Source organism: Nothobranchius furzeri, chromosome 2 (assembly GCF_043380555.1).
Source record: "Nothobranchius furzeri strain GRZ-AD chromosome 2, NfurGRZ-RIMD1, whole genome shotgun sequence".
Classification (NCBI taxonomy): domain Eukaryota; kingdom Metazoa; phylum Chordata; class Actinopteri; order Cyprinodontiformes; family Nothobranchiidae; genus Nothobranchius; species Nothobranchius furzeri.
The window spans coordinates 4,526,110-4,550,930 of NC_091742.1; the positions used below are offsets into that span (position 1 = coordinate 4,526,110).

General features: G+C 42.5%; 1 protein-coding gene across 1 annotated transcript in view; it reads right to left on the reverse strand.

The window, feature by feature from the left end:
• The window catches only part of kcnk2b (potassium channel, subfamily K, member 2b), a 35,533-nt gene extending 11,994 nt beyond the window's left edge, over nt 1-23,539 (reverse strand). Inside the window, exons 1-4 of the mRNA XM_015947291.3 lie at nt 23,400-23,539; nt 20,810-21,126; nt 12,810-12,927; nt 935-1,095 (exon numbers count right to left, since the gene is read on the reverse strand). Of these exons, the coding sequence (XP_015802777.3) occupies nt 935-1,095; nt 12,810-12,927; nt 20,810-21,126; nt 23,400 (597 nt within the window). The 5' untranslated portion in view covers nt 23,401-23,539. The remainder of the gene's footprint in view (nt 1-934; nt 1,096-12,809; nt 12,928-20,809; nt 21,127-23,399) is intronic.
• Between the last annotated feature and the right edge of the window lie 1,282 nt (nt 23,540-24,821).

The following is a 24,821-nucleotide window of genomic DNA, read 5'->3' on the forward strand; positions in this document are numbered from 1 at the left end:
GCCCTGAGTTTGGAATCACATCCCTCATTATAAAAGCATCCTGGTTTCATTTTCCTGTTGGTTTAGCTCCCCGTTAAAGCCAGCTGTTCTGAACTTCGGATTCGTTTATGTTTTTTCCACTATTACCCCCTGCACCTTGGGTCCTACAATAATCATCTCATGGTAATTTTAATTAATGCACTTATTTCACTAAACGGTCTTATACGATTAAATTTTCCTGCCAGTCATTGTGAGAGCTGCAGCTTGAGTTGTGATCAACTCTTGAATTTCCAAGCATATTTAATGCACATCCATGCAAGATCCTCTTATAATATAAAAACATCTAGAAACATAATTACAAAAAGAAAAAATGTGCTATTTATCTTAATGAAAAAGTGTATTTCTCTGCAGTAAATGCTGATTTTTCTCTAATAGGCTTTTATTCCTGAAGCACAATGCTGTTTTGATTGCTGTTCGCTGGTCTGTTGTCATGGCAACGCTAAACTGCATCAACTCTGGCATGCACTGGTGGCCGATGCATTAGCCAAAGGAGAGCTCATAAATCTTTTCCTGCTTTGCTGATAGGAGAATGTTGCTGCTGTAAGGTATCAAACATGACTGCGGTGACAAACCTAAACCGATTATTGCACTCTGGTAAACATCCAGGGAGAAGTAAATGATTCACAGTGTGATGCAGCTTCCCTTCCATCTGCTCATCATATGGTTGGTTTAGCTTCCTGGTAGAGGAGTAGCCGAGAACAGCAGGGAGAAGCACGCACCTGAATAAATTAGGCCTCTTCTGTAAACTTTTACCTCTTCTCTTTCATCCAGCATCAAGTTTGGCTTTTCTTTTCTTTTACCCACTGCTTTTTGATCTCCCTTAATTTTAAACCAGTTTTACAATAAACCTATCTTGTGCAACAAATTACAGACTCACTTATTCAGTGTTTCTCACCACAATCATCTTCTCCACTTTGGCAATTCCCTTTCCAAAAATAGTTCCCAGCTGATCACCGACGCCGGCTAGCAAGAACCCAAACAGGGGGATCCCCAGCAGAGCGTAGATTATGCAGAAGATTCGCCCTCCTTCCGTGTGAGGAGAGATGTTCCCAAATCCTGAGAGGAGAGAACACAAAATCAAAGCTCAACTCAGACTTTGAAAATGTTATTTTAAGTGACTCATTTGGACAGATTACGTGTTGGGGTCATCTCTAGAGTTTATAGAGGGACAAAATATTCAGTGAACAGCAGTTGTGAGGACAAAAACACCTTGTTGATGTTGGAGGTCAGAAGGGAATAGGTCGAGAGGTTGGAGTCTAGGTGATAGAAAGATAACAGTAACTCAAATATGCTACAACCAAGGTCTGCAGAATACAATCCCTAATGTTACGCCTGTCAGCTAAGAACAGGAAACAGGCTGGAAAAATGTTTCCTGGTCTGATGGGTCTCGATTTCAACTGCAACATTCAGGTGGTCAAAATTGCACTGCAAAAAGTTGCTTGGCTAGAATGATTAGAATTGGCTAAAAAAAAAATCTAAAATTAGATTCTTTTGCTAGTTTTCTATAGAAAATGTTACCATTAATCTCTGGAAATATCCATTGAAATGGTGCTGAAACTGAATTAAATGATGCCCAGTTGTGTCTAAAATGCATGGGAGCAGGTCTAAGTGTTTGGGTGACGCCATATTAGATGCTATGTTTTCTTCTACGGGAGCCCATGAGGACAAAACACATTTATTGATTTGTAACAAGTGATTACAAAACTTTTGCCATTCATAAACGTTTTACACATTTACTTCTTTACTCGTAGCAAGTGATGAAAGTGAGTTTTTGTGATTTTGCTGGAGGCATTTTGACCCTAATGGCCATCCGTTGGTAATGTCTTACTCGAAGACAAAGGTACAGCTTGCTTGCAATTATTTAGGTATGTACTGCCCCCTATTGCCAGGGAAAATGCATATGATCACTTTAAGACTACTAGGCGAGCAAATTTTGTTTACCCCACTGGCACATTATTTTTTACCTTTTTTTAACCTTGTTTTAAGTAATGCTATTTTAATAGAGAAGATTTATGTCCTTTTCAGACTAAAATTAGATAAAATGTAAAAAAATTTTGACTATTTTACTTTCTTAGAAATTTTTTTGGCAGCGTGAGAGTCACCAAAATAAGAGCATAGATCAATCCTGCCTTGTATCCAAGTTTCAGCATGGTGGTGGTGGTGTAATGATGTGGGGGAAGATGTTCTTGGCTCACTTTGCATTTAACTGTGGTTTAAAAAGAGGCATTTACCTGTGGTTATTCTAAAATTGTTGAAAAAAGGTATCCAATGAGTCCACTAGCTAGTTTTTGATATCCTTGGTGGCAGCTGTTACTGTGACACACCAGTTTTCAAATGTGTCGTATAAATTGTGATGCTAGAGGAGGAAAGTCAGAAAGGAACTCCCCCCATTGTTCAGTTTATTACAGACTCCATGAAACTAAACCTCTGACAGCAGGGAAACTGCTCCACACAGCTTGACTGAGCTTTATTTTGAGTGAACACAAGGAGGAGAAGAAAAGATGGTTGTGAGGTTCTTTATCCTCCAACAGCTCTGACATGAATCTAAAAAAAGGTGAACTGTTCTGCAACAACACATCTATTTTAAGTTCACGACCTTTCATCTCTGCACTGCTGGACAAGCATGTATTGAATAAAAGCTTCAGAGCTGATATCAGCTTCATTATTTAGCCTCATCTCAATAATAAACCACACGTCACCGTCCTTCATTAATGCATTCGTCTGTCTGTTCAAAGAAGCTGCAGGGTGTCCTCTGATAATTTCCCAGTCTCAAACTGGACCATCTGACTCCTAATGTGAAAGAAATTGTCAATCAAGTCTCTGTAATTTTTCTGATTGGTTCCTCAGGAGACAGGATGTGAGATCAGTCTTAGTTTAGGTGATCCTGCTGAGCAAAGTCACAAACACAAGCATGATGCATGTCGCTATTATTTTTTACATGTTAATCCAATCAAGTCCTACTTATTTTTGCATCTCATCATTTCTTTTGGTCAAAATTAAAAGAAAGTTTACTCAGGATGTGGGGCTGAAAGTCGCACCTTGCTCCCCTGCCTGCCTTGTAATCAAGTAACTAAATTACAATTAAAAGTACTAGGATATTTTAGCATCCATCCATTTTGGCTGCTTATCCGGGCTTGTGTTGCGTGGGCAGAAGCCTAAGCAGGAAGCCCCAGACTTTCCTCTCCCCAGCCACTTGGCCCAGCTCCTCCGGGGGAATCCTAATGCGTTCCCTGGCAAGACAAGAAGCACAGTCCCTCCAGCGTGTCCTGGGTCTTCTTTTAGGTCTTCTCCTGATTGGACTTGCTGGAAAACCTCAAACCTTTGAAAAGCCGGATTCTGAAGCCGAGGATCAGACCGCCATGGTCGACCACCCATCACACATTGCATTCAACCCCTTTGGCCCCTCCTAGAAGTGGTGTGACCATGGGAAGGGGGAATCCACACGAGTCAAAAAAATAAATAAAATACATTTTCTGACACTGACGACTAAAGTCATCATTTTAAATTCAACCGCCCGCTGCTTTTGCGTTTTTTTTACTGGGCGGGTGTCGAAACAAGACCCCGCATCGTGAGAACAAACCACGGCTCTAAAGCTGATCTTCATTTGCGTACGTCACACTTCACGTGATCAGGATGTAGAAAATCCATGAATTGGGAGACCGTTTTGGGCCTCTGTTGTGGAAAAAAAGCGAGGCGCAAACTGGAAAAGCTTCTGCCGCTCACAATTCAAAAATGGATTATGAAAGAATGGATAACGCTAGAAACATGCAGATTCTTCCTGATGTAAGAAGTGAGTCTACTCTTTGTTTTGGCTGTTTGGTGTGACATCATCCTAGAGCGTAATGTTCTGTGACTCTTAACAAAAACAGTAAAAATGCTCAGAAATGCTGGCAGCCAGGGGCTTTTCTGATCAGGAAACCGCTGGCAGTTAATGAGTTAATTTTTGTCTTTGTTTACATGGAGTGGGCGGGACATTAAACCCATGCTGCAGCCTGCCAATAGAGGGGGTTTGTAGTTCTTGCCATGGATTGCCCCCGGATGCATATTCATTGCGTAATCTTTGCAAAGCATGATACACAACACATTTCTGCCATTCTAGTCATTGGGTTTGTTTCAACGGAGTGTAGAGCGACAAGTCCCAGACACGTAGTAAATACGCTCCGGGTCTATTCTTTACATGCTACGCTCCCAGAACACTGTAACCTCTGCATTTCAAACACAGGAAACACATTACGTAATTACCTGTGACATGTCCGAGGTAAAAAGAACAGAATATGAAACTCAGACCTTTTATATTTGCAACTATCGTCCTCCTAGCTTGTTCTTGCGTGAACTGGCAAAATCACGCATGATCTTTCAATTCTGCAGTGATTTTGTGAACACGTGGTACAAGTTGGGAGGAGCACATTTGCTGCCAGTTCACATCCGAAACATTCCAAGTGGGAAGGGTTGCATTGCCGAGGTTGTGCACAAAACGCGCCTATTACTCATCCAGTGAAAAGCTGACGCCACGCAATATGGCGGTCAGGATCCCACAAAGGCCGAAAGCGGCCATTATAATGAAATTTGATGTGATTGATTTGAATATAGCAGATAAATTCTTTGTTTCAGCTTCAATTACAGCAGAAATAAGTGGTGGTTGAGCAAAACACAAAATGCTCTATGTGTTTTTTTGTCATTTAAATAATTTTTTCTTTTCTAAAACTAAACGATCACTCATAATCTCCAAAATAGCACATTAAATCACATTTCTATAGGTGTGTCCTCTCTCAGCTTCTGTAGGATAAAGCTGCAGTATTTTTAAGAGACATGTTTTTGAGTGGATTAAAGTTTTTTAGCCCTTGTGAGGTTCAAGCTATTGTTTAATGAGCATTTTAATTCCCTCAAGCTATTTGGGATTAGTACCGCATACACATTTGAAAACAACAAACAAACAAACATTGTTTTTGAACGATTAAGCAATAAAAAACAAAAACAAAAGCTTTCTTTTCTTACAATAAGAAATTTAAAAATAGATTCATACCAAATCTCACTCAATCTCATTCACACATGTTTCATTCCTTGACAGAGAAATCACAACTGGACAATAAAGGCTCAATGGCATTTGCTTAAACCCATGAGGAGGTGAAGAGAGAAAATCCAAAGAAAAAACAGCAGGACAACATTTATCAGAGTGACCTCACTAAGTGAAAAATGGAGTAGCGCTTACAGAGATTTAACTAATTAACCCCGAGGGAAGAGGGGTTACTAAAGGATCAGGGATAGGAGGATGGAGGAAGGAGGGAAAAGACGCAGCACAGCTATATCAGGTAATTTAATGATACAGAGTACAATACATGGAGAATTAATGGATTCTTTTTAATTGAAAACATCTCAATAACATGTTCATGTATTACTGAAGGACCTTCATAAAAGAATAAATGAGACAAGCTGACAGAGTTTATTTCCTCCTTGGTAGTTTCTGGCTCAACAAGGACATAAACGCCTCACTGACTTGGGGTCTAAGAGAACAAATCCAATCAAATCAATCTTCAAACCAACCTGGCCCTAGTTGGAAAAAGTAACTGACCCTTCCCTATAACCGAGTGTAACACTCTTATAGGTGTAAAGGAATTTTGGTTTGCAATAGCATATCTATAGAATACTATACACACACACACACACACACACACACACACACACACACACACACACACACACACATACATATATATATATATATATATATATATATATATATATATATATATATATATATATATATATATATATATATTAGTGGTGGGCATAGATTAATTTTTTTAATCTAGATTAATCTCACTGTAATCTTGGAATTAATCTAGATTAATCTAGATTAAAATGGCACATTCAAATTTTGCCAAAGGCATATGTGTGTGCTACCTAGATAATGAATAAAAGCAAGTCTTTGAGAATGGAGGCGTATTTCTTGTTTCAGTAATGCATCACAGACTGATAAAGCAGTTTTACTACGATAACTGATGATGAAAATAAATAATGATCAATAAGTATTTGTGTTTAACAGCTGTTTATTCAGTTCAACAAATTCTGCACTGTAGGTCAACAGAATAGGTCATGATTAACTATTTACAGTCAGTAGCATTTGGTCAATCAGTCCGAGCTCTATTTCTCCTTCTTCCACCAGTCACTCAAGCAGACCAGCTTGTTCACATTGTCTGGTGACAAACTAGTTCTTCTCTTCTACACAATATGGCCTGCTAAAGAAAAGAGTATATAGATACACACACACACACACACACACACACACACACACACACACACACACACACACGCACACGCACACGCACACACACACACACACACACACATACATACATACATACACACACAGAAACTATCTGGCCTGGGGAGGGGGTTAAATTTCTGGGGTGCCCTTCCAATGCCCCCCTTTAGTTTGCATGTAGGATCGCCTCTGGTGAATAGGAGCGAGAGCTGGAAATGATGCCACAGCTCACCTGTATGAGCAGAAGCCAACTGTTGCTGTTGTTGCCTCTGAAAATGGCAAGGGGAGTTATCCTAGCTCAACTTTTCTAAATAAATATAAGAATTTATGAGTAAAAAGTTTATTATTACAGGTAAATTTGAGTCGAAGCCACATGAACAACGACCTGTAGAAACAATTTATCACTTTATCACAATAAACAGCTGCTAAAATAGCTAAACTTAGTTGGAAACAGCACCTGTCTGAGAAAGTCTTGTCTCGGTTTTCTCACATCCGAGCGCTGCTTCGGCCGCGGACGGTGAAGTGTGGCCCGGGGAAAGCCCGGCTGGAAATGTCGGGGGTAAACAAAACTAAATAAAAAAGAATGAAAGTCGGATTTATGGATTAAACTCTGGTGAAAGTACATAAATTATTTACTTGTCCTGCGCGATGAGATGGGAGAAGCGCTGCTGGTGGCGACGGTGCGACTGTTCGGCTGCATGGGGAACATTAACCTCCGCGAGCCTGGCGTCCGTCCATACGTACGATGATCCGCGCCGAGTACACGTCCGCGCCAACCAGGTATCCATCCGTGCAATGTGAAAGTCATCATAGTTTACTTAGTATAGACCCAGATCCCAACCCAACTTTGAGAATAGATTAACGGCGTCATTTTTTTTATCGCGCGATAAGAGTCTGGCTTTGCCGCAGCGCGTTAACGGCCCACCCCTAATATATATATATATAGCTAAAAATAGATTGTGATGTATCGTCGCAATGCATTGTGGTATGTAGTCCCCCGCTTTTTCCTAAGTCAGTTTCTCCCCTGCACTTGTTACTGGCTGAAAACAATATTACGCTATAGGAGTAGAAATGAAAATGACTAACCAGGTGAAAAACAAAGTTGAATTGAACATGTTAGTTGTTTTTTCACTTCCACCTGTGTATTGACAGTTCTGCATCCCTGACATTGCATAAAAGAGCCTCTAGGCTGTAGTTTTATACATATTTTTGTATACTTACTGTAAAGATCCCCCCTGGTCCTCATGCAGGTTGTGTACCCCCCACTTCTAAAGTCAAAACTACATCCATGCATTTTCCCCAAGATGCCTAAACTCCTCCACTAAAGGCAGGACCTTGTCCCTGGAGAAGGCATTCTACCCTTTTCCGATTCAAGACCATGGTCTTTGATTTAGAGGAGCTGATTCTCATTCCAGCTGCTTCCCACTCGGCTGCAAATCACTCAGCTGGAGGTCAAGTTCTTCTGAAGCCAACAGGACCACGTCTGCAAGGAGCAGAGACCTGATCCTCAGGCCACCAAAACGGATCATCTCAACATCTTGGTTGCACCTAGAAATTCTGTCCGTAAAAGTTATGAATGGAATCGGTGACAGAGATGCCTTGACGGAGTCCAACTTTCACCAAAAATGAGCCCGACTTACTGCCGGCAATGTGGACCAAGCTCCGACACCGATCATACAGGGACCTAACAGCTCATATCAGAGGGCCTAGTACCCCAGACTACCAAAGTACCCCCCACTTTGACACCTGAGGGACGTGGTCAAACATCTTCTCCAAATGCACCACACACACCCACGCACCCTCCAGGATCCTCTTAAGGGTATAGAGCTTCACGTGAGTGTCCAAGACATGCGGCCGCAGATCAGATGAAACGACAACAAAGCTGATCATCGAACTGCGGCCTAAGGTATCCTGGTGCCAAGAGCACATATGGACACCTTTATGCTTGACCATGGTGTTCGTTAAAGACAATCCATATTGTGCACAGAAGTCTAGTAAAAAAACACTGCTCAGATTCAGATCGGGGGGGGGGGGGGGGGGGGGGCATTCCTCCCCACCACACCTCTACAGGTCTCATTGTCTTTGCCTACACGAGCGTTAAAGTCCTGCAGCAGAACGAGGGAGTCACCGGAAGGAGTGCTCTCCAGCACCCCCTCTAAGTACTCCAAAAAGGGTGGGTAGTCTGAGCTGCATAAGCACAAACCACAGTCGGGACCCGACCCCCCACACGTGGGCGGGGGGAGGCTACCCTCTAGTTCACTGGGGTAAACCCCAACGTACAGGCACCAAGATGAGGGAGCAACAAGCATGCCCACCCCTGCTCGGCGCCTCTCAATGGGAGCAACTCCAGAGTAAAAATCTGATTGCCTGCAGATAGATCATCAGTTATGTGCTGCTGACACTAACAAACACAGAGGACAGAACACAGAACACCACCCAAGGTCACCCTACCACCTTATTTCCTCTTAGACGATTTGGCTTGTGCTGAATTTCTCCCAAAACAGTAAACATGCTCTTAGCTGAAGCCAAAGAGCTGAACTGTGTGTATTTTTTTTTCATCCATCAGCTGCTATCAATACACTCTTGTACTACATGAGGAAAAACTGCAGCCTCTTCAATTCAAACTTCACCAAACCTGCAATTTGTTAAGAGCATGGCTGACCCAGACTGTCAGCATGTGTGATTTTTAAAAAACAGAAGCCACCAAAACTATGTTTAAATAAAAAACAGCAGTCAGTCTGATGTAAGGCTATTTTCAATGTAAAATGGTGAAGATATGAAGTGTGCATGACATCTTTGGCAAATTTCTGTGATTATTAGTGATCAGATAAACAAGCAGACTCCTGTGGGACTGTAAAACAATCTGGAAATCTGGGAACCGGTCCAGTAGAGGTTTCAACTGCATGCAGTTTCTGCAAATTGGTGTTAAAAGTGTTCATCAAGATCATGACCATCGCTCATCTGGGAAAAACAAGTACGCCAGCGTCCCAGCCAGATAGCAGAAGGAGTTCATTATAATGTAGTGCATTTGATTCTCTCATTAGAGGGTGAGCTTTGACAGAGCACTCGAGATGTGAAATGAAGCCCAACAGCCTGCTGAGGAGACACAGCGATCTGTCAAGGTCCAATTGGAAAAGCCAGATGAGCTGTCAGAAAGTGCGTGTGGAGTGTGCGTATGTGTGATTGTGTGGGCTGTTCTTTCTTTTCCTGATTAGAAAGCTCTTCCAGCTGCAGATGACACATGGTGTACAAATGATGGGAGACATGATGCAGGCTCAGGTTGTAACTTTCTGAAAAAGAGCAACGAGCATTTGCTTTAATTTAACTAACATGTTTAATTTTTTATTGCTGAAAACAAACAGCATTTCTTGCACTGCAGTGGAGCTAAGTCTTTCCCTGAGGACACTTTAAAACCAGCTAAGGATTTTGTTCAGGGAGAAATAATTTCCTGAATACAGCAGACTGTTGCTGTCCTCAGAGCTCGAGCAGCAAGAGCAACAATTAAAGCCCAATTAAAAATGGTTTTGGCTCGCTGAGTTTGTTCATGCTCTGTTCTTAAGGCAAACTGGAAGTCTAGTGATTCCTTAATCCACACATTTCCCATAAAAGCTTTGCTCTGCACACGTGGAATGAAGACTAACTGCACCATTATGTGCAAGAGGTGAGATAGCAACACCCTGGAAAAGACTATTCAGAATTAACCCAACATGTTGTAGAATAAAATGACATTTAGGAATCAGGCTGATGATGATCTGCAGGATGAAAACATGATGCACCCAGCAGCTCACTGCTAACCTTTTGTCAGCTGTAAGGTAGCAAATAGATGCAGATGGAAGTCACTCAAAACCCTGCAGAGCTTTCTCACTTCCCTCTCCAAAAAAAAAACATCAAAAACAATCTCACACAAGCTCCACTTAGACCCCAAATTGTGGGCCATGATTTCATTTCCGTCAACTAATTTGTCTTTATTTGACCAATAATGAGTCACTCTGACTGATTTAGAAATGAAAACTGCTGGAAAGAACTGTGAAAACATCGAGTTTGAATGTGTTTAATAGAATTTTTCTTTTTCTTTTTTCTTTTGGCATGCTGGGAAAATCCCAGATTGCATTTTGTCCGAAGGCCTATGTTAGCTTCCTGTTAGCTAGGCTCAGAGACTGGGTAGGCCTGTCAGGATCTGCTCTGGAGTGGTTCTCCTCTTATCTCTCTGAGCGCTCCTTTTCTGTGGCCGTTTCCAAGTTTAGGTCATCCACCACCTCCCTTACCCATGGTGTCCCACAAGGTTCTGTGCTGGGGCCTCTGCTCTTCCTCCTCTATCTGCTTCCTCTTCAGCACATCCTGAGCTCCTTCAAAGGAATCTCCTACCATCTTTATGCAGATGACATCCAACTGTACATCTCCTTTAAGCCCCATGAGATGTCTAAGCTGCAGCTGTTACACACCTGCTTAGACTCTATCAAAACCTGGATGGTTGGGAGCTTTCTACAGCTGAATGAAGATAAGACTGAGATCCTCATCTGTGCCCCAGACAAGCTGGTTCCCAAAGTCAGAGACTCTCTTGGTCAGCTTGCTTCCCACACCAAACCTTCCATCAGGAATCTTGGCGTGACCTTTGACCCAGCTCTCACCCTGGATTCTCATGTCAGTTCTCTTGTTCGCTCTTCCTTCTTCCATCTCAGGAACATTGCTAAGCTGAGTCCCATTCTGTCTCGGTCTGAACTTGAGACAGTTCTCCACACCTTCATCTCCTCACGCTTAGTCAACTGTAACTCTCTTTTCACGTGTCTGAGCAGAACCTCCCTGAACCGTCTACAGGTGGTTCAGAATGCCTGTGCTCGGATTCTGACCAAGTCCTCCAAACACACCCACATCACCCCGCTTCTCCTCTGTCACGAAGCAAGGTTGGCAGGACCCAAAATGCAGTAACCCACGATGACACGAGGCAGGAGTTGAATATATATAAAAAATCCTTTATTTTAGGAGTAACCAAAAACAAAAGTAATCCAAAAGGCTGGGAGCCAAAAGTCCAAAAATCCAGATAGAGATCTGGAAATCCAAAAACACAAGTGAACACGAGAAGGCCAAAAACACTAGTAATCCAAAGCGAGACGAAACTGACAGAATAACATAACAATGGACCGACACAACACAGAGACAAAACAGGGCTTAAATACACTGGGAGGAACAATCAGGGAAACAGGAAGCAGGTGTGTGGAGTGAGGGCTGGAGGGAAGACAGGTGACAACAATTATCTAAATGGGGAAACAGAACCAAAGGAGGCCAGATAAACCTAAAACTATAAAACACAAAACTAAACTAAAAGACTGAGGGAAGGACTCACACACACACAATCACACCCAAATACACTCACACACACACACACACACACACACTGAACTGGGGAATGGACACGCACGCGCACACACACACACACACACACACACACACACACACACACACACACACACACACACACACACACACGCTGAGTTGGGGAATGGACACGCACGCACCCACACAGACACAGAGCTGGGGACAAAGAGGCTGGAGCTACAACTGGAGGGGATGGGGATGATCGAATGCCTACAAACAGAAAACACATAAATGAGATTCAGACAAAGGACACATGAGGGTGCTATGAGACACAAAAGGGAATCTAGAGAGGGATGGAGAAACATCAGGAGACACATAAGGGAAGACGCAGACGCAGACCATGACATCCTCCAGCTTCACTGGCTGCCAGTCAACTTCAGGGTTCATTTCAAAATCCTGGTTCTGGTCTATAGGGCCTTACATGGACAAGCACCATCTTACATTGTGTTCTTCTTAGTCCCTACACCCCCAGCAGGTCCCTGAGGTCCAGTGATCAAAGCCTACTGGTTGTGCAGCACCAGGCTAAAGACCAAAGGTGACAGATCATTTGCTGCTGTGGCCCCCAGACTCTGGAACTCTCTCCCCCTGAGCCTGAGATCAGTGGACTCAGTGGTCTCCTTTAAAAAGCAGCTGAAGACTCACCTGTTCAAGCTGGCTTTTGTATGACCTTCTTCACCACTCTCTCTTTATTCTGCTCTCCCCACCAATTCCACCTTTCTCAGGGTCCACTGATCTCCCTCTTTCCTGTTCACTCTCTCTCTTTCTTAACATTTTTTAATCACAAATTTCTATTTTTTGCTCATTTAAAATATATTTTAACCATTTTCTAAATTCTTTTTTATACTTTGACATTTTTTGTTCTTGTGAAGCACCTCGTGATTTTTATCTTGAGAGGCGCTATAGAAATGATATTTTCTTCATCTTCATGCCAGAATGGTTATACAAATAGCATCTTGTGCCTGCCAACTTTGGCCCCTCAATGAACATTGGGGAAATAACTTTTGTAATAAAATAAAAACATACAAATTTTTTTATGTTGCAATCAGAGAAATATGTTCACTTTTTATACCAGTCCAAGCAGTAAACTCTTAACCCCCCCCCCCCCCCCCCCCCAGAAAGTGTCTATTCTTCTTACCGATTGTGGTGATAACGGTCCCAGCAAAGAAAAAGGAGGAGCTGAGGTCCCATAGACTTGTCTGATTGGATAAACTCCCTGATGGATTCACTCCTTCTCGAACGGCTGACACCACTTGCTGCAAAGAAATAGAGAAAAAATAAATTATTAAAACAAGGTGTCTTGGGAAATTTTCTAAAAATTTGCCCCGTAGATCAATCATCATGGTAAATAAATAAAAAAGTTGACCTAAACATTTAACCAAAGCCAATGATGTGTAAAGAAAATGCCACTTTTATGAATGCATTTTTTTTAAATTCCTGAGGGGAAAAAAACCCTTCAGGGAATGGTCAGCTCTTCAGGAAGCTTGGCCAAATGGATTTTCTTACGACTGACTCTAAAAACACAACAGAACAATTTACTGCAGCGAGACAAAAGGTGACTCGGCTCAAGTGTATCTCAACATCTTCACAGAATCGTTACAGAGACAATTGGGACACAAAGCTCAGGGAACACTCCAGAAGGTAATATCCAAGTCCTACAAAAGAATTTCATTCTTGTGTGGTGCAGTTAAATGAATGTAAGGTTTTATCAGCAGGGGCAGTAATTTATGTACACTTCTGTCTGGAACATGGCAGTAATGCTGAGATAACAGATGATGGTCAGCATATACAGGGTTTATTAGATCGTTCTAGTTTGTGGTGCTCAGCTTCGATTATGATGCAGAATAAAGAGGTAAAAGTGAGAGTTTGAACAACGAAGCTAACGAGACAAAAATGAGAATTTTGCCTCTTGCAAAGGCTTACGTCCCGGCTTGGCAGCTCTGGTCATCGAAGGATGGTCGGCTACCAGTGCCTACACCACGTTCAGGACAATCCAGACTCTTTTCATGTGTCGTTCCACAGATGTGGAATGACCTGCCCAGCACATCTTACAGGGGCTTCCTTGTCGAGACACAGCTCTTCAGAGAGCATCTAAAATGCGTGAGATTATGCACATAGTCAACTTTGACAAGGATTGTGTGAAAACAAATTTGACTTCTGGCCGTTTTTAATTGGAGAGAAAATAAACATTCATGCAGAAAGCCAAACCCTGCAAGCGTTGAGTGTTTTCAGCCTTACAACCATTTCTAAATGACACAAAGGAGCTGGTTAAGAGATAAAACACGGCATTCACTGTGCCTCTAAAAGACATCATTTAGCGCAATCAGCGAGGCTTGGCTCAGCCAGCCTCTTTGTTTCCCAGCCAGTAGATCTTATTATCAGCTCGCCGCTTCATCAGCTTCACACAAAGCGACATATGTGAAAACAGGATGACATAAAACCTGAGCAGTCTGCAAACAGAACCAAATAGGGAATTTGATTTCTCTTACCTGTTTAATGAACCCCCCTGAGAGCAGATTTCTTTTCAATCCTCTGCTGACTGACTTTTGATCACTGAGAGCTCACAGTGTGTGTGTGTGTGTTTGTACACATAATTAGTAAAACGTGAAGCTGCGTATCAATAAATCATCATCAGATGAGGAATTGTTTCTGAGTTGCTGCTCATTTATCGAGCCGCTCACTGGTGGATGATGGGCGATGGTGTTGGATTCAGTTGTAGTTTAGTGAAACCACAAAAGAAGCAGCTAACGCCTGGTCGGCTCGACTGGAGCGACCTGCTAATTACTTTTTATGTCTCACAAAGTCACATTATCCCCTTTAAATGACTGCGTCAGTAATGAATTGAGTTAATTTAAGTGCTTTTGTAAACATTCAGGAGTATAGTGCTCAACTGCAAGTTTGCACATTTCAAACAAAAGCGTCATGAAGAGTCTGCAAAACAAACTAAAAGTCTACCTCAGCTTTTAAACCTAAATCACTTCATATTTACTAAATACTGATACTCTGCTCCAAAATTTGCATTTTAATGACACCAAATGTGAGAATAAATAAAGGAGAATTAGTCTTTGTCATAAAAACAAAGTCGTAATAATAAAAGGAAAGGGCTGTTGATAGAGCAGAAAGAACGGCAGCACGAGGGGACAACACCTATAAAAACACTAAAAGACCCAAGAAACTAAGGGCTGTTAGTACTGGGAGAGCCAACTGGGAAACAGGTGGGTTAACAGGTACATGGGTGTGAGGAAATTGGGAAATGTAACTCAGAATGCAAAGAAACTAATTTGAGATCTTGTTCTTTTAGCTACTACACGCTTCTGGTCTAGAGAGGTGCAGAAAAAATGACTTGATTTGTGAACTTTCACTGTGAATTTGTAATCATAAACCTCTTCTAAAGTCATTTTGCAACCATTCTCAGTCCAAGGATCAACATTAGCAGTCATCTATGGGGACCATTCTCGTAGGTTTACAGGTTTATTGGTCTCTAGTAGGAATGAATGCCTTGTAAGTTGGTTAGCTCAGGCAAAGAAACAGGAGCAAAGCTATCTGGGATGACGGGCCGGTTGGAGTCGGGAGAGGCAGAGATAAGGCTGAAGCAGAGATCTAACCTTAAAAGTCTTCAGTCTCCTTCCGAGTGGATGGAGGCTGTAGGTGAAGCAGGAGAGACCATGCTGCTGATGGTGTTAAACACCCCCTTTGCTCTGGGACACCAGGTTGGAAAAATATGCAACCCTCGCGTCTGACTGCAGAGTTAAAGGATGTGAGAAGGTCCTTTAGATGCAGCAGATGGACGTGGAGACGGGTTTTCACGACTCTTCGGAAGCCTTAATAAGCTGCACATTTTTCAGTTTTATTATCCAGTACAAACATTTGGAAATATTTGCCATTACAGCTAGAAAGCTGCCAGAGACGATTCATAAAAACTTTTGGCTTTAGAGCTGCAGCACATAAAAATAATTCCATTTCTTTTGACTGCTTGTCTCTAAGACATTAAATGAGTCGACAAAAACTGATTCAGATCTGCTTTTTGGTAACAGAGGTACAAATAAAATGATGAAACTGGTTTTGAGAGTGCAAACAGTCACATTTGATTCTGGCAAAAATTCACTATCAAACAGCTGATTGGAAGATTGATCATCTAACAGTGAAAAGTATCACCAGTACAGTTAAACACCAACTCGGCATCCAGAAGCTAATTAAAACTCTCCTCTTAATTAAAAGTAAACACATTTAAAGCGGGCGGGTGGGCAATGAGCATTATTCAGTAATTAAATTTGTCAACACAGCTTATTTGTGACTATCACATGTTCTGTATACATATTTACTTTACATGTAAAAATGTAAATAGATTACATAAATAAAAATAATAAAAACATTCTTTATTATGTTCCATTAAAACTAAAATATATTGTGTGTTATGTTGTATCAAACTGCTTTTTATTTCTAAATGCAGAAATGTTTCCAACAGGTGTTACTTTTAAATACTTGTTTACACATTTATGCTTGTATCAGACAAATAAACTGTTCAGAAGCTTATTTTGATATTTTCTTGAAGAGGAAGCCTGGCTGCATGCATTGCTACACTGTAAAAAATAACATTAATTTAACCAAGTTATGTCAACTGGTTCCATATACTTAAAACACAACAATGTTACACATTGTGTACTACTCTTTACACTTAAGGTTTAGTGGAACCAGTTGACATAACTTGGTTAAGTTAATTCAACAGTTTTTTCTTAGTGTACAGTGAGGATACTTTTGAAAATGTAAGTTTTTGCTCTGGAACATGAGAAAAATGATCATTATTCTCACAGATGCACCAACGCGTTCACAGCTGAGATGAACTAATCCATAAGATAAAAGGCACAAGTAAATTTTTTTTGAGTTAAATGGCTTAAAGATCAGGAGTGAGAAAAAGCATTAATTATGCAGGTGGAGGTTTTGATTTTTTAACATTTAACTGAAATCAAACATTATTTCCAGTTAGTGTGTAAGAAAGCACACCTAACATTTAATGCTCATGTTTTTCTTGATGCTAGTTAATGTTTTAGTAAAGTTGAATTGCATTTACTGTTGCAGCTTGAAGTTTGTTAGGAAAATTGTTGTCTTATTTGGTCTTATAGGTCACGTCTGGCCTCCCATTGACAGGGTCTGCACAAGCGGGAATATTTTTGACTCTATCTGCAAAAAGGTTTGAATTGCATCCTGTTAATGTTTTATTTGCTCGGTGCTAAACCACAGCTTTCATGTTGTTCTAATAACCAGGTGTCAAGGCATTATGGTCTACATTTTTGATAACATCCACCCAAGGCTAGAAAAAAGAGCAGTCTGAAAGGCTATTTAGCATTAGTCTGGAAAAGCTGAGCTAAAACCTGCATGCATGTGTTCTCTAATGTTGGTAAATTACTGCAATTATTAGTGCAAAAGATAAAGGATTGTTTTAGTTTTTCTTAAGAAATATATATTTTTAAATATGTTTTAAAGTGACTGTGTGTATTTTCTTTGGAAGCAGGGGGCAGTACATACTTAAATAATTGCAAGAAAAAAGTATTTTTGTAACCAGTTTCACACTGGAACCATCAGTGGCGCGGAGCTGCAGCGGAACATTTTACTTGCGAGCTGTACTTCTGGTTCTGTGAGTAAATAAGCCGTTGGGTCACACGTAAGCTACACTGCATTGCTGCAGTACTTTTCTTTTGAAAATTACTGGGGATTTTACACTGAAACCATCTGTGATTTCCTGTCTTGCAACCCAGAAGCGGCAAAAATAGAACCTGACCCTATCTTCAGCGGCGCGGCACGCCGCTTCTGAGACGCGCCTGAAAACTGCTGCATTGCGGCTGGTTTGAAACACCCCCCTATGCTATAATGAATTCTATATGAAGCAGCGACGTTCCGCTGTCGTTCCATGCCACTGATGCTTTTAATGTGAAACAGCCTTAAAGTCTCTTTCCGGAGTATTTCTCTTATCCGATGGCACCATCTAGTGGCGAACAAGCATATCACACAAAAAGTCTCTCAATCAGTTTTTTTTTAAAGATGGTGACTTCACGGTTCTTGTTTATAAATGTGCTTCTGTAGCCGACAAACAGCTAAAACACGTTCCATCCATCCATCCATTTTCATTCGCTTATCCGGAGTCGGGCCGCGGGGGCAGTAGCCTAAGGTGAGAGGCCCAAACTTCCCTCTCCCCAGCCACTTGAGCCAGCTCCTCCGGGGGAATCCCAAGGCGTTCCCTGGCCAGGTGAGAGACATAGTCCCTCCAACGTGTCCTGGGTCTACCTTTAGGTCTCCTCCCGGTTGGACGTGCCCGGAAAACCTCACCAGGGAGGCGTCCAGGGGGCATCCTGACCAGATGCCCTAGCCACCTCAACTGGCTCCTCTCGATGTGGAGGAGCAGCAGGTCTACTCCGAGCCCCTCCCGAATGACCAAGCTTCTCACCCTATCTCTAAGTGAGAGCCAAGCCACTCTTCGGAGAAAACTCATTTCGGCCGCTTGTATCCGCGATCTCATTCTTTCGGTCACTACCCAAAGCTCATGACCACAGATGAGGGTAGGAACGTAGATCGACCGGTAAATCGAGAGCTTCGCCTTCTGACTCAGCTCTCTCTTCACCACGACAGACCAGTACAACACCCGCATCACTGCAGATGCAGCACCAATCCGCCTATCGATCTCACGCTCCAGTGTTCCCTCACTCGTGAACAAGACCCCGAGATACTTAAACTCCTCCACTTGCGGCAGGACCTCATCCCTGACCCGGAGAAGGCATTCTACCCTTTTCTGACTCAAGACCATGGTCTCAGATTTAGAGGAGCTGATTCTCATCCCAGCTGCTTCACACTCGGCTGCGAACCGCTCCAGTGAAAGCTGAAGATCACGTTCTGATGTAGCCAACAGGACCACATCATCTGCAAAATGCAGAGTCCTGATCCTCAGGCCATCAAACAGATCCCCCCCACACCTTGGCTGCACCTAGAAATCCTGTCCATAAAGGTTATGAACAGAATCTGTGACAAAGGGCAGCCTTGGCGGAGTCCAACTCTCACTGGGAACGAGCCTGACTTACTGCTGGCAATGCGGACCAAGCTCTGACACCGGTCATACAGGGACCTAACAGCCCATATCAGAGGGCCTGGTACCCCATACTCCCGGAGTACCCCCACAGGGCCCCTCGAGGGACACGGTCAAACGCCTTCTCCAAATCCACAAAACACATGTAGACTGGTTGGGCAAATTCCCACGCACCCTCCAGGATCCCCCTAGGGGTATAGAGCTGGTCCAGTGTTCCACGGCCAGGACGAAAACCACATTGTTCCTCCTGAATCTGAGGTTCAACAGTCCGACGGATCCTCCTCTCCTGAACCCCTGAATAGACTTTACCAAGAAGGCTCAGGAGTGTGATCCCCCTGTAGTTGGAACACACCCTGCGGTCCCCCTTTTTAAATAAGGGGACCATCCCGGTCTGCCAGTCCCTGATGTCCACGCGATATTGCAGAGCCGCGTCAGCCAACACAGCCCCACAACATCCAGAGCCTTAAGGAATTCCGGGCAGATCTCATCCACCCCTGGAGTCTTGCCACAGAGGAGCTTTTTAAACACCTCAATGACCTCGGCACCAGAGATTTGAGAGGCCAACCCAAAGTCCCCAGACTCTGCTTCCTCACTGGAAGACATGTCAGTGGGATTGAGGAGGTCTTCGAAGTATTCTGCCCACCGATCCACAACGTCCTGAGTAGAGGTCAGCAGCACACCGTCCCCACTATAGATAGTGTTGGTAGTGCCCCCCCCCCCCCCCCCCCCCCCCCCACACACACACACACACACGAGGCGCCGGATGGTGGACCAGAATCTCCTCGAAGCCATACGGAAGTCTTGCTCCATGTTCTCACCGAACTCCTCCCATGCCCGGGTTTTTGCCTTGGCGACCACCCGGGCCGCGTTCCGCTTGGACTGCCAGTACCCGTCAGCTGCCTGTGGAGTCCCACAGGCCAAAAAGACCTGATAGGACTCTTTCTTCAGCTTAACAGCATCCCTAACTGCCGATGTCCACCAGCGGGTTCGGGGGTTGCCACCACGACAGGCACTGACGATCCTGCGACCACAGCTCCAGTCGGCCGCCTCAACAATGGAGGCACAGAACAGGGTCCATTCGGACTCAATGTCCCCCGCCTCCCCCGGAACATTTTTGAACTTCTGTCGGAATTGAAGCTCCTACTGACAGGAGACTCTGCCAGACGTTCCCAGCATACCCTTGCGATACGTTGCTTTACGAGTATTATTTTCATTTCATTTTCTGTTCTCATATATTTATATTTTAGAGACTTACTTGTCCGTGAAAAGTTCATCAACTCTGCATCAGCCGAGGTATTCCTTAAATTTGAAGCATTTAAATAGCAGTCTAACGCTATTGGTTAGTTCTTGTCAGCGCTGTTTCCTATTGCACAGAGCTCTGCGAGGCGGGGGCGTGCATAAAAGACGTATTGCTTACATTGTATCACAGTACATGATAAGATAATCACTTTTACGGATTTCTGAAAAATCATACATAATTTCTGAAAGGGAAAAACTCCGCAAAGATACTTTAAGACCTTAACGGATGGCCATTAGGGTCAACGACAAGTACTTCATCAGATTGTTCAACCTCTAGCAAAACGACAAGCACGTCAGACTCCCTTTCATCACTGGCAATGGAAAGGCAAATGTGTAAAACAACAACATTTATGAGAGGGAAATTTTGCAACTGCTTGTTACAAATCAGTAAATGCGTTTTGTCCTCACGGGCTCACGTAGAAAGAAACACTGCGTCTAATATGATGTCGCCCAGAGACTTGGCCCCCTCCCAGATTTTTATGGTCGAATGTTACGATGTTTTTCAAAACAACATTTCGATGGATACATCCAGAGATTAATGGTAAAAACTAAACATTGTCTCTTCCGAATCACTATTAAGGACCCATGGAAACAAAATTCTAACTTGAACATGACATGTGTCTTATTAAAGAATGGCTCCCAAAATTGGTGTTCAGGTCCCCCTCATGGATCCTGATTTTCTTAAACGTGATTGCAAACAGGCTATTTTTCACCTCCTGTGAAAGAATGAAACAGATTTATAAAGTTGTGTTGTTGCTTCCACCTACCTTCACAAGATTCTCCAGCTCTGAGACGTTCACACAGGCGTGTGTGGCCAAGAAGTCCAGCTTTTTAGCGATGATGTCCAGTTTCTGGTTGGTTTCGTGAGGCTGCTCCAGCGCCCTGAACACCGTCGCTCCGATGATGAGATACAACACCACCAGGAAGAAGATCGCAGACACAGTTTTCCACCTCATGACGGTCATCCGCGGGGCGTCGCACTCATCCTCCGTAGTGGTCAGCACCACTGGTTTGGTGGAAAATGACAGGCGGGGTTTGGAATTGTGGACGGCAGCCTTTGGGTCAAGGAGGTCAGGTGCAGCCACTGCACAATGATGAGAAAAAAATTAGTTAATCTTTTGTGAGTTTTTTTTTCTCCACCTTACTCTTCAAGTTCACAGACGAGATTATTTCAGTGAAGAAATGTTTGCTCAGCACAGCCAGCTGCTCCAAGCATGCAAAAACCATGAGCCGCTCCACACTGGTCTTATGAAATAATAACGATGTTATGCTGCCTGTTTTACTATGAGTTCCTTCAACCTGTACCCACAGAAGGCTATGATACTGGATTAGTCTTCCAGGAAGTTGTGGTGGAAATGAGCAGAACTGGGCTGCATGGTGGCACAGCTGGTTTCACTGTTGCTGTAGCAAGAAGGTTGCAGGTTCAACACCCTGTGGCCTTTATGTGTGGAGTTATTTTGGCATATGAAATGCTTGATTCATTATTTACACATCTATACAGGCACCTAGACTTTCATGTTAGGGTTTCTGAGATTTGAGTTGTGTTACAAAAATGCATTATTATTTTATTTGAAACCTTCTGTTTTTGACATATTTGTTGATTTGGGTTGTGACACATACCGGGTAGGAGTCTACAACTGTGGATTTTCTATTTGCTGCTTAGCATATTAATGCTAAGATTTTTTTTTTATCAAAATGAAGCGTGAGAACTTTTACAGCTGTCAGAACGCTTTTCAACCAACTAATCCCTAAATTGTCATTGTTAGCTCAAGGGCTGATCCTGAGATTGGAGGTATTTTTGTTTCCACTGACGATGCACAAACTGTTAAAGTTTAATACCATCCATTCATCATAATCTCGGATGTAGAGGAGCTGATTCTCATCCCAGCTGCTTCACACTTGGCTGTGAACCGCTCCAGCAAAAGCTGGAGATCATGGTTTGATGAAGCCAACAGAACCACATCGTCTGCAAAAAGTAGAGACTTGATCCTTAGGCCACCAAAACAGATCTCCTCACCACCTGTCCATAAAAGTTATGACAAAGGGCAGCCTTGGCGGAGTCCGGGAACATGACTGACTTACTGCTGGCAATGTGGATGAAGCTCTGGCACTGGTCATACAGGGACCCAACAGCCCGTATCAATGGGCCCTGTACCCCATTCTCCCACAGTAACCCCCCCCCCCCCCCCCCCCCCCCCCCGGGACACATTTGAGCTCCTTGACTTTCTCAATAGTTTAGTGTGTCCCGGAGTGTCCATCAGGTCATACCCAAGACATTTTAAAATGGGACCCAATGCCTCCCTGCTTAACACTCAGCTTTAAGGGGTTGGACTGAGGGTTCAACCACCAAATAGTTCCTGAGCGCAGCCACTGCTGCAGCTCACCGCTCCCCACGAGGATGGGTCAAATGCGGAGATGAATTTCACCAGAGTGTGATCACTAATGGGACTTTAACTTTAACTTCTCCAATTCCACAAAGCACATAGAGTGGTTGGGCAAACTCTCATCATACCCTCCAGGATCAGCTGGCCCAGTGTTCCACAGACAAAACGACAACGACATTGTTTCTCCTGAATCCGAGGTTTGACTTTCTATCAAGATTAACACAAGGTTTTGAAATAAAAATGTAGCCCAAACAATTATGCGTAGTTTTATTTTTAATAACCATGTTTGAAGTTGTGATTTTCGTGGTTCTTGCATAATAAACTAGCGGTGCAGCACTTTCCATCAACTCTCAATGATATGCAACAATCTCCCAGCATCAGCATCCCTCCATACCTTCTCTTACGCTATTTTCATCTCCTTCTGGGTTTTCTGCTTTCTGCCTGCCTTCAGCTCATTTACGCTGCCTGACACCAGAGCATTAAATCTGAACATTGAGCATGATGGAGAAAAACATCAAACCATCCAGGTTAGTCAGCCTGGTAAATGGGTTGTTTACCTGTCAACAAGAGGAACATTTTCCTAACAGGGATGTTACAGACTCCTTAGTGTGTGCATGCAGCCACTGAATAAACATAACTCATCAATGTTTTAACACTATTTGTCACATTCTCTTATTCCCACACAGCTCTGCTACCCCAGGATGATTACATAACTGCCCCAAGAGGTGCAGTCTTTAAAGCAAACTTATGCAAATTTTATATTTTGAAGACTAGATGAGTAGAATTACATAATAACTTTAAAGTGGAGCACTTTATCTGCTTAGATTTAATTTTAGTGGGTTAGAAATAAAAAATAAAGTATACACATCATCAGAAATGAATACTATTTAGGCTACTGTGTTAATCCATTCATTTTTCAAAAAAACCATTACAGCACATTTATAAAAGAGCATAACCAATGAACTTATCTTACTTCTCTACCATCTCGTCTCTGTGTCTCCCAGAAGACTATTTTTCCAGAAAAGCGCAGATGAAGCTCTCCTATTAGACTCGATCTCTGCCTCCCGCATCCTCTCTCCACATGGTCTCAGCGTGTTGCTCTGCCCTCCGCTTCACAGACTCCGGAGAAAATACATCCAGCACATCCCGTCGTCGACGAAACGCGCGCTACGACGGAGCGTAAGCGCAGCGCATCGAGCAGAGCGCATCCACCCAGTCCATCCAGTTCCAGATGTTCGGAGACATTCTGTCCAGACAGGTGGACGCAGATGGGGTTTTATTGTCAAAAGAGACGCTTCATAAGCGATAGACCACGTTGGATGTGCTGCTCTGCGCTCCCACTGAGCTGTGTGGGCTGTGCGCTCTCAAGGAGGGAATCCTGCGCAACGCCTCCGAAGCCTTTAAACGCCACAGATCATTTAATAAGCTTTAAGCTGGTGCAAATGTCAAAACCGGTGCAACTTTTATTGAAATAAAGACACAAATGTTTGCAACGTTATGAAATCAGCCTGCAGGCTATTTTATGCAAGCACAATTACATTTTAATGCGAAACAGCTACAAATCAACATTACTTTGAGCTTTTTTTTTGCAAAAAAACAAAAAACAAAACAATATAATAAAAATAAAAATAAAAAAAGAGATCCATAACTAAAGCTTATTATGTTGCTTGGATATTAGCACTGTCCAAAATGGCTGAAATTATGTTTTTGAGCAGTTAGAACTGAAATAAGAATGCTTTATTTTCCATTTTTCAAGATCATTTTGGTCATTTTTTTAATATAATTACCATTTGGGTGGCATATTTTTCTATAAAGCCACTATAGCATGTAATTCACAAACGCGTCTATCTCTGAACATAATTTAAACTGGATTATTGCTAACCCGTACATAATAAATTCTACTGCAATTTTTGCAGTAGAAATTAAATATGGTTAGCATTTCCAGTACTACTGAACTTGTTAATGAAATACAGAAAATTTAGCTGATCATAGTTCAATTATGGATATATTTAGATGATAGCATGTTGTTTTGCACGCTATTGAACTGTTTTCTAATCATGTTTTGTTAGTAAATAAAGTAAAGAAAGGAGAGAAAAATGTCTCCCCAGCAGTTTTTAATTAAGTAAATTAGTTAATGACATTTGTGGGATATGTGGGGTTGTTTTAATCTGTAAAGCGTTTTGAGTTAAATTTTTTGTATGAAAAGTGCTTTATAGAAAAATAATTGATTCGAGTAAAAATTTCCCATTTCATCCAGTTAATCGATTAATCAAGTCGAGATGCCATCCAATTAATTGATGATCCGAATAATCGTATTTGCAGCCCTACAGTATATACAACTTTTTCATATTTTCTTGAGCCAGTATGTTAATGAAAATACACTCAGACCCCTACA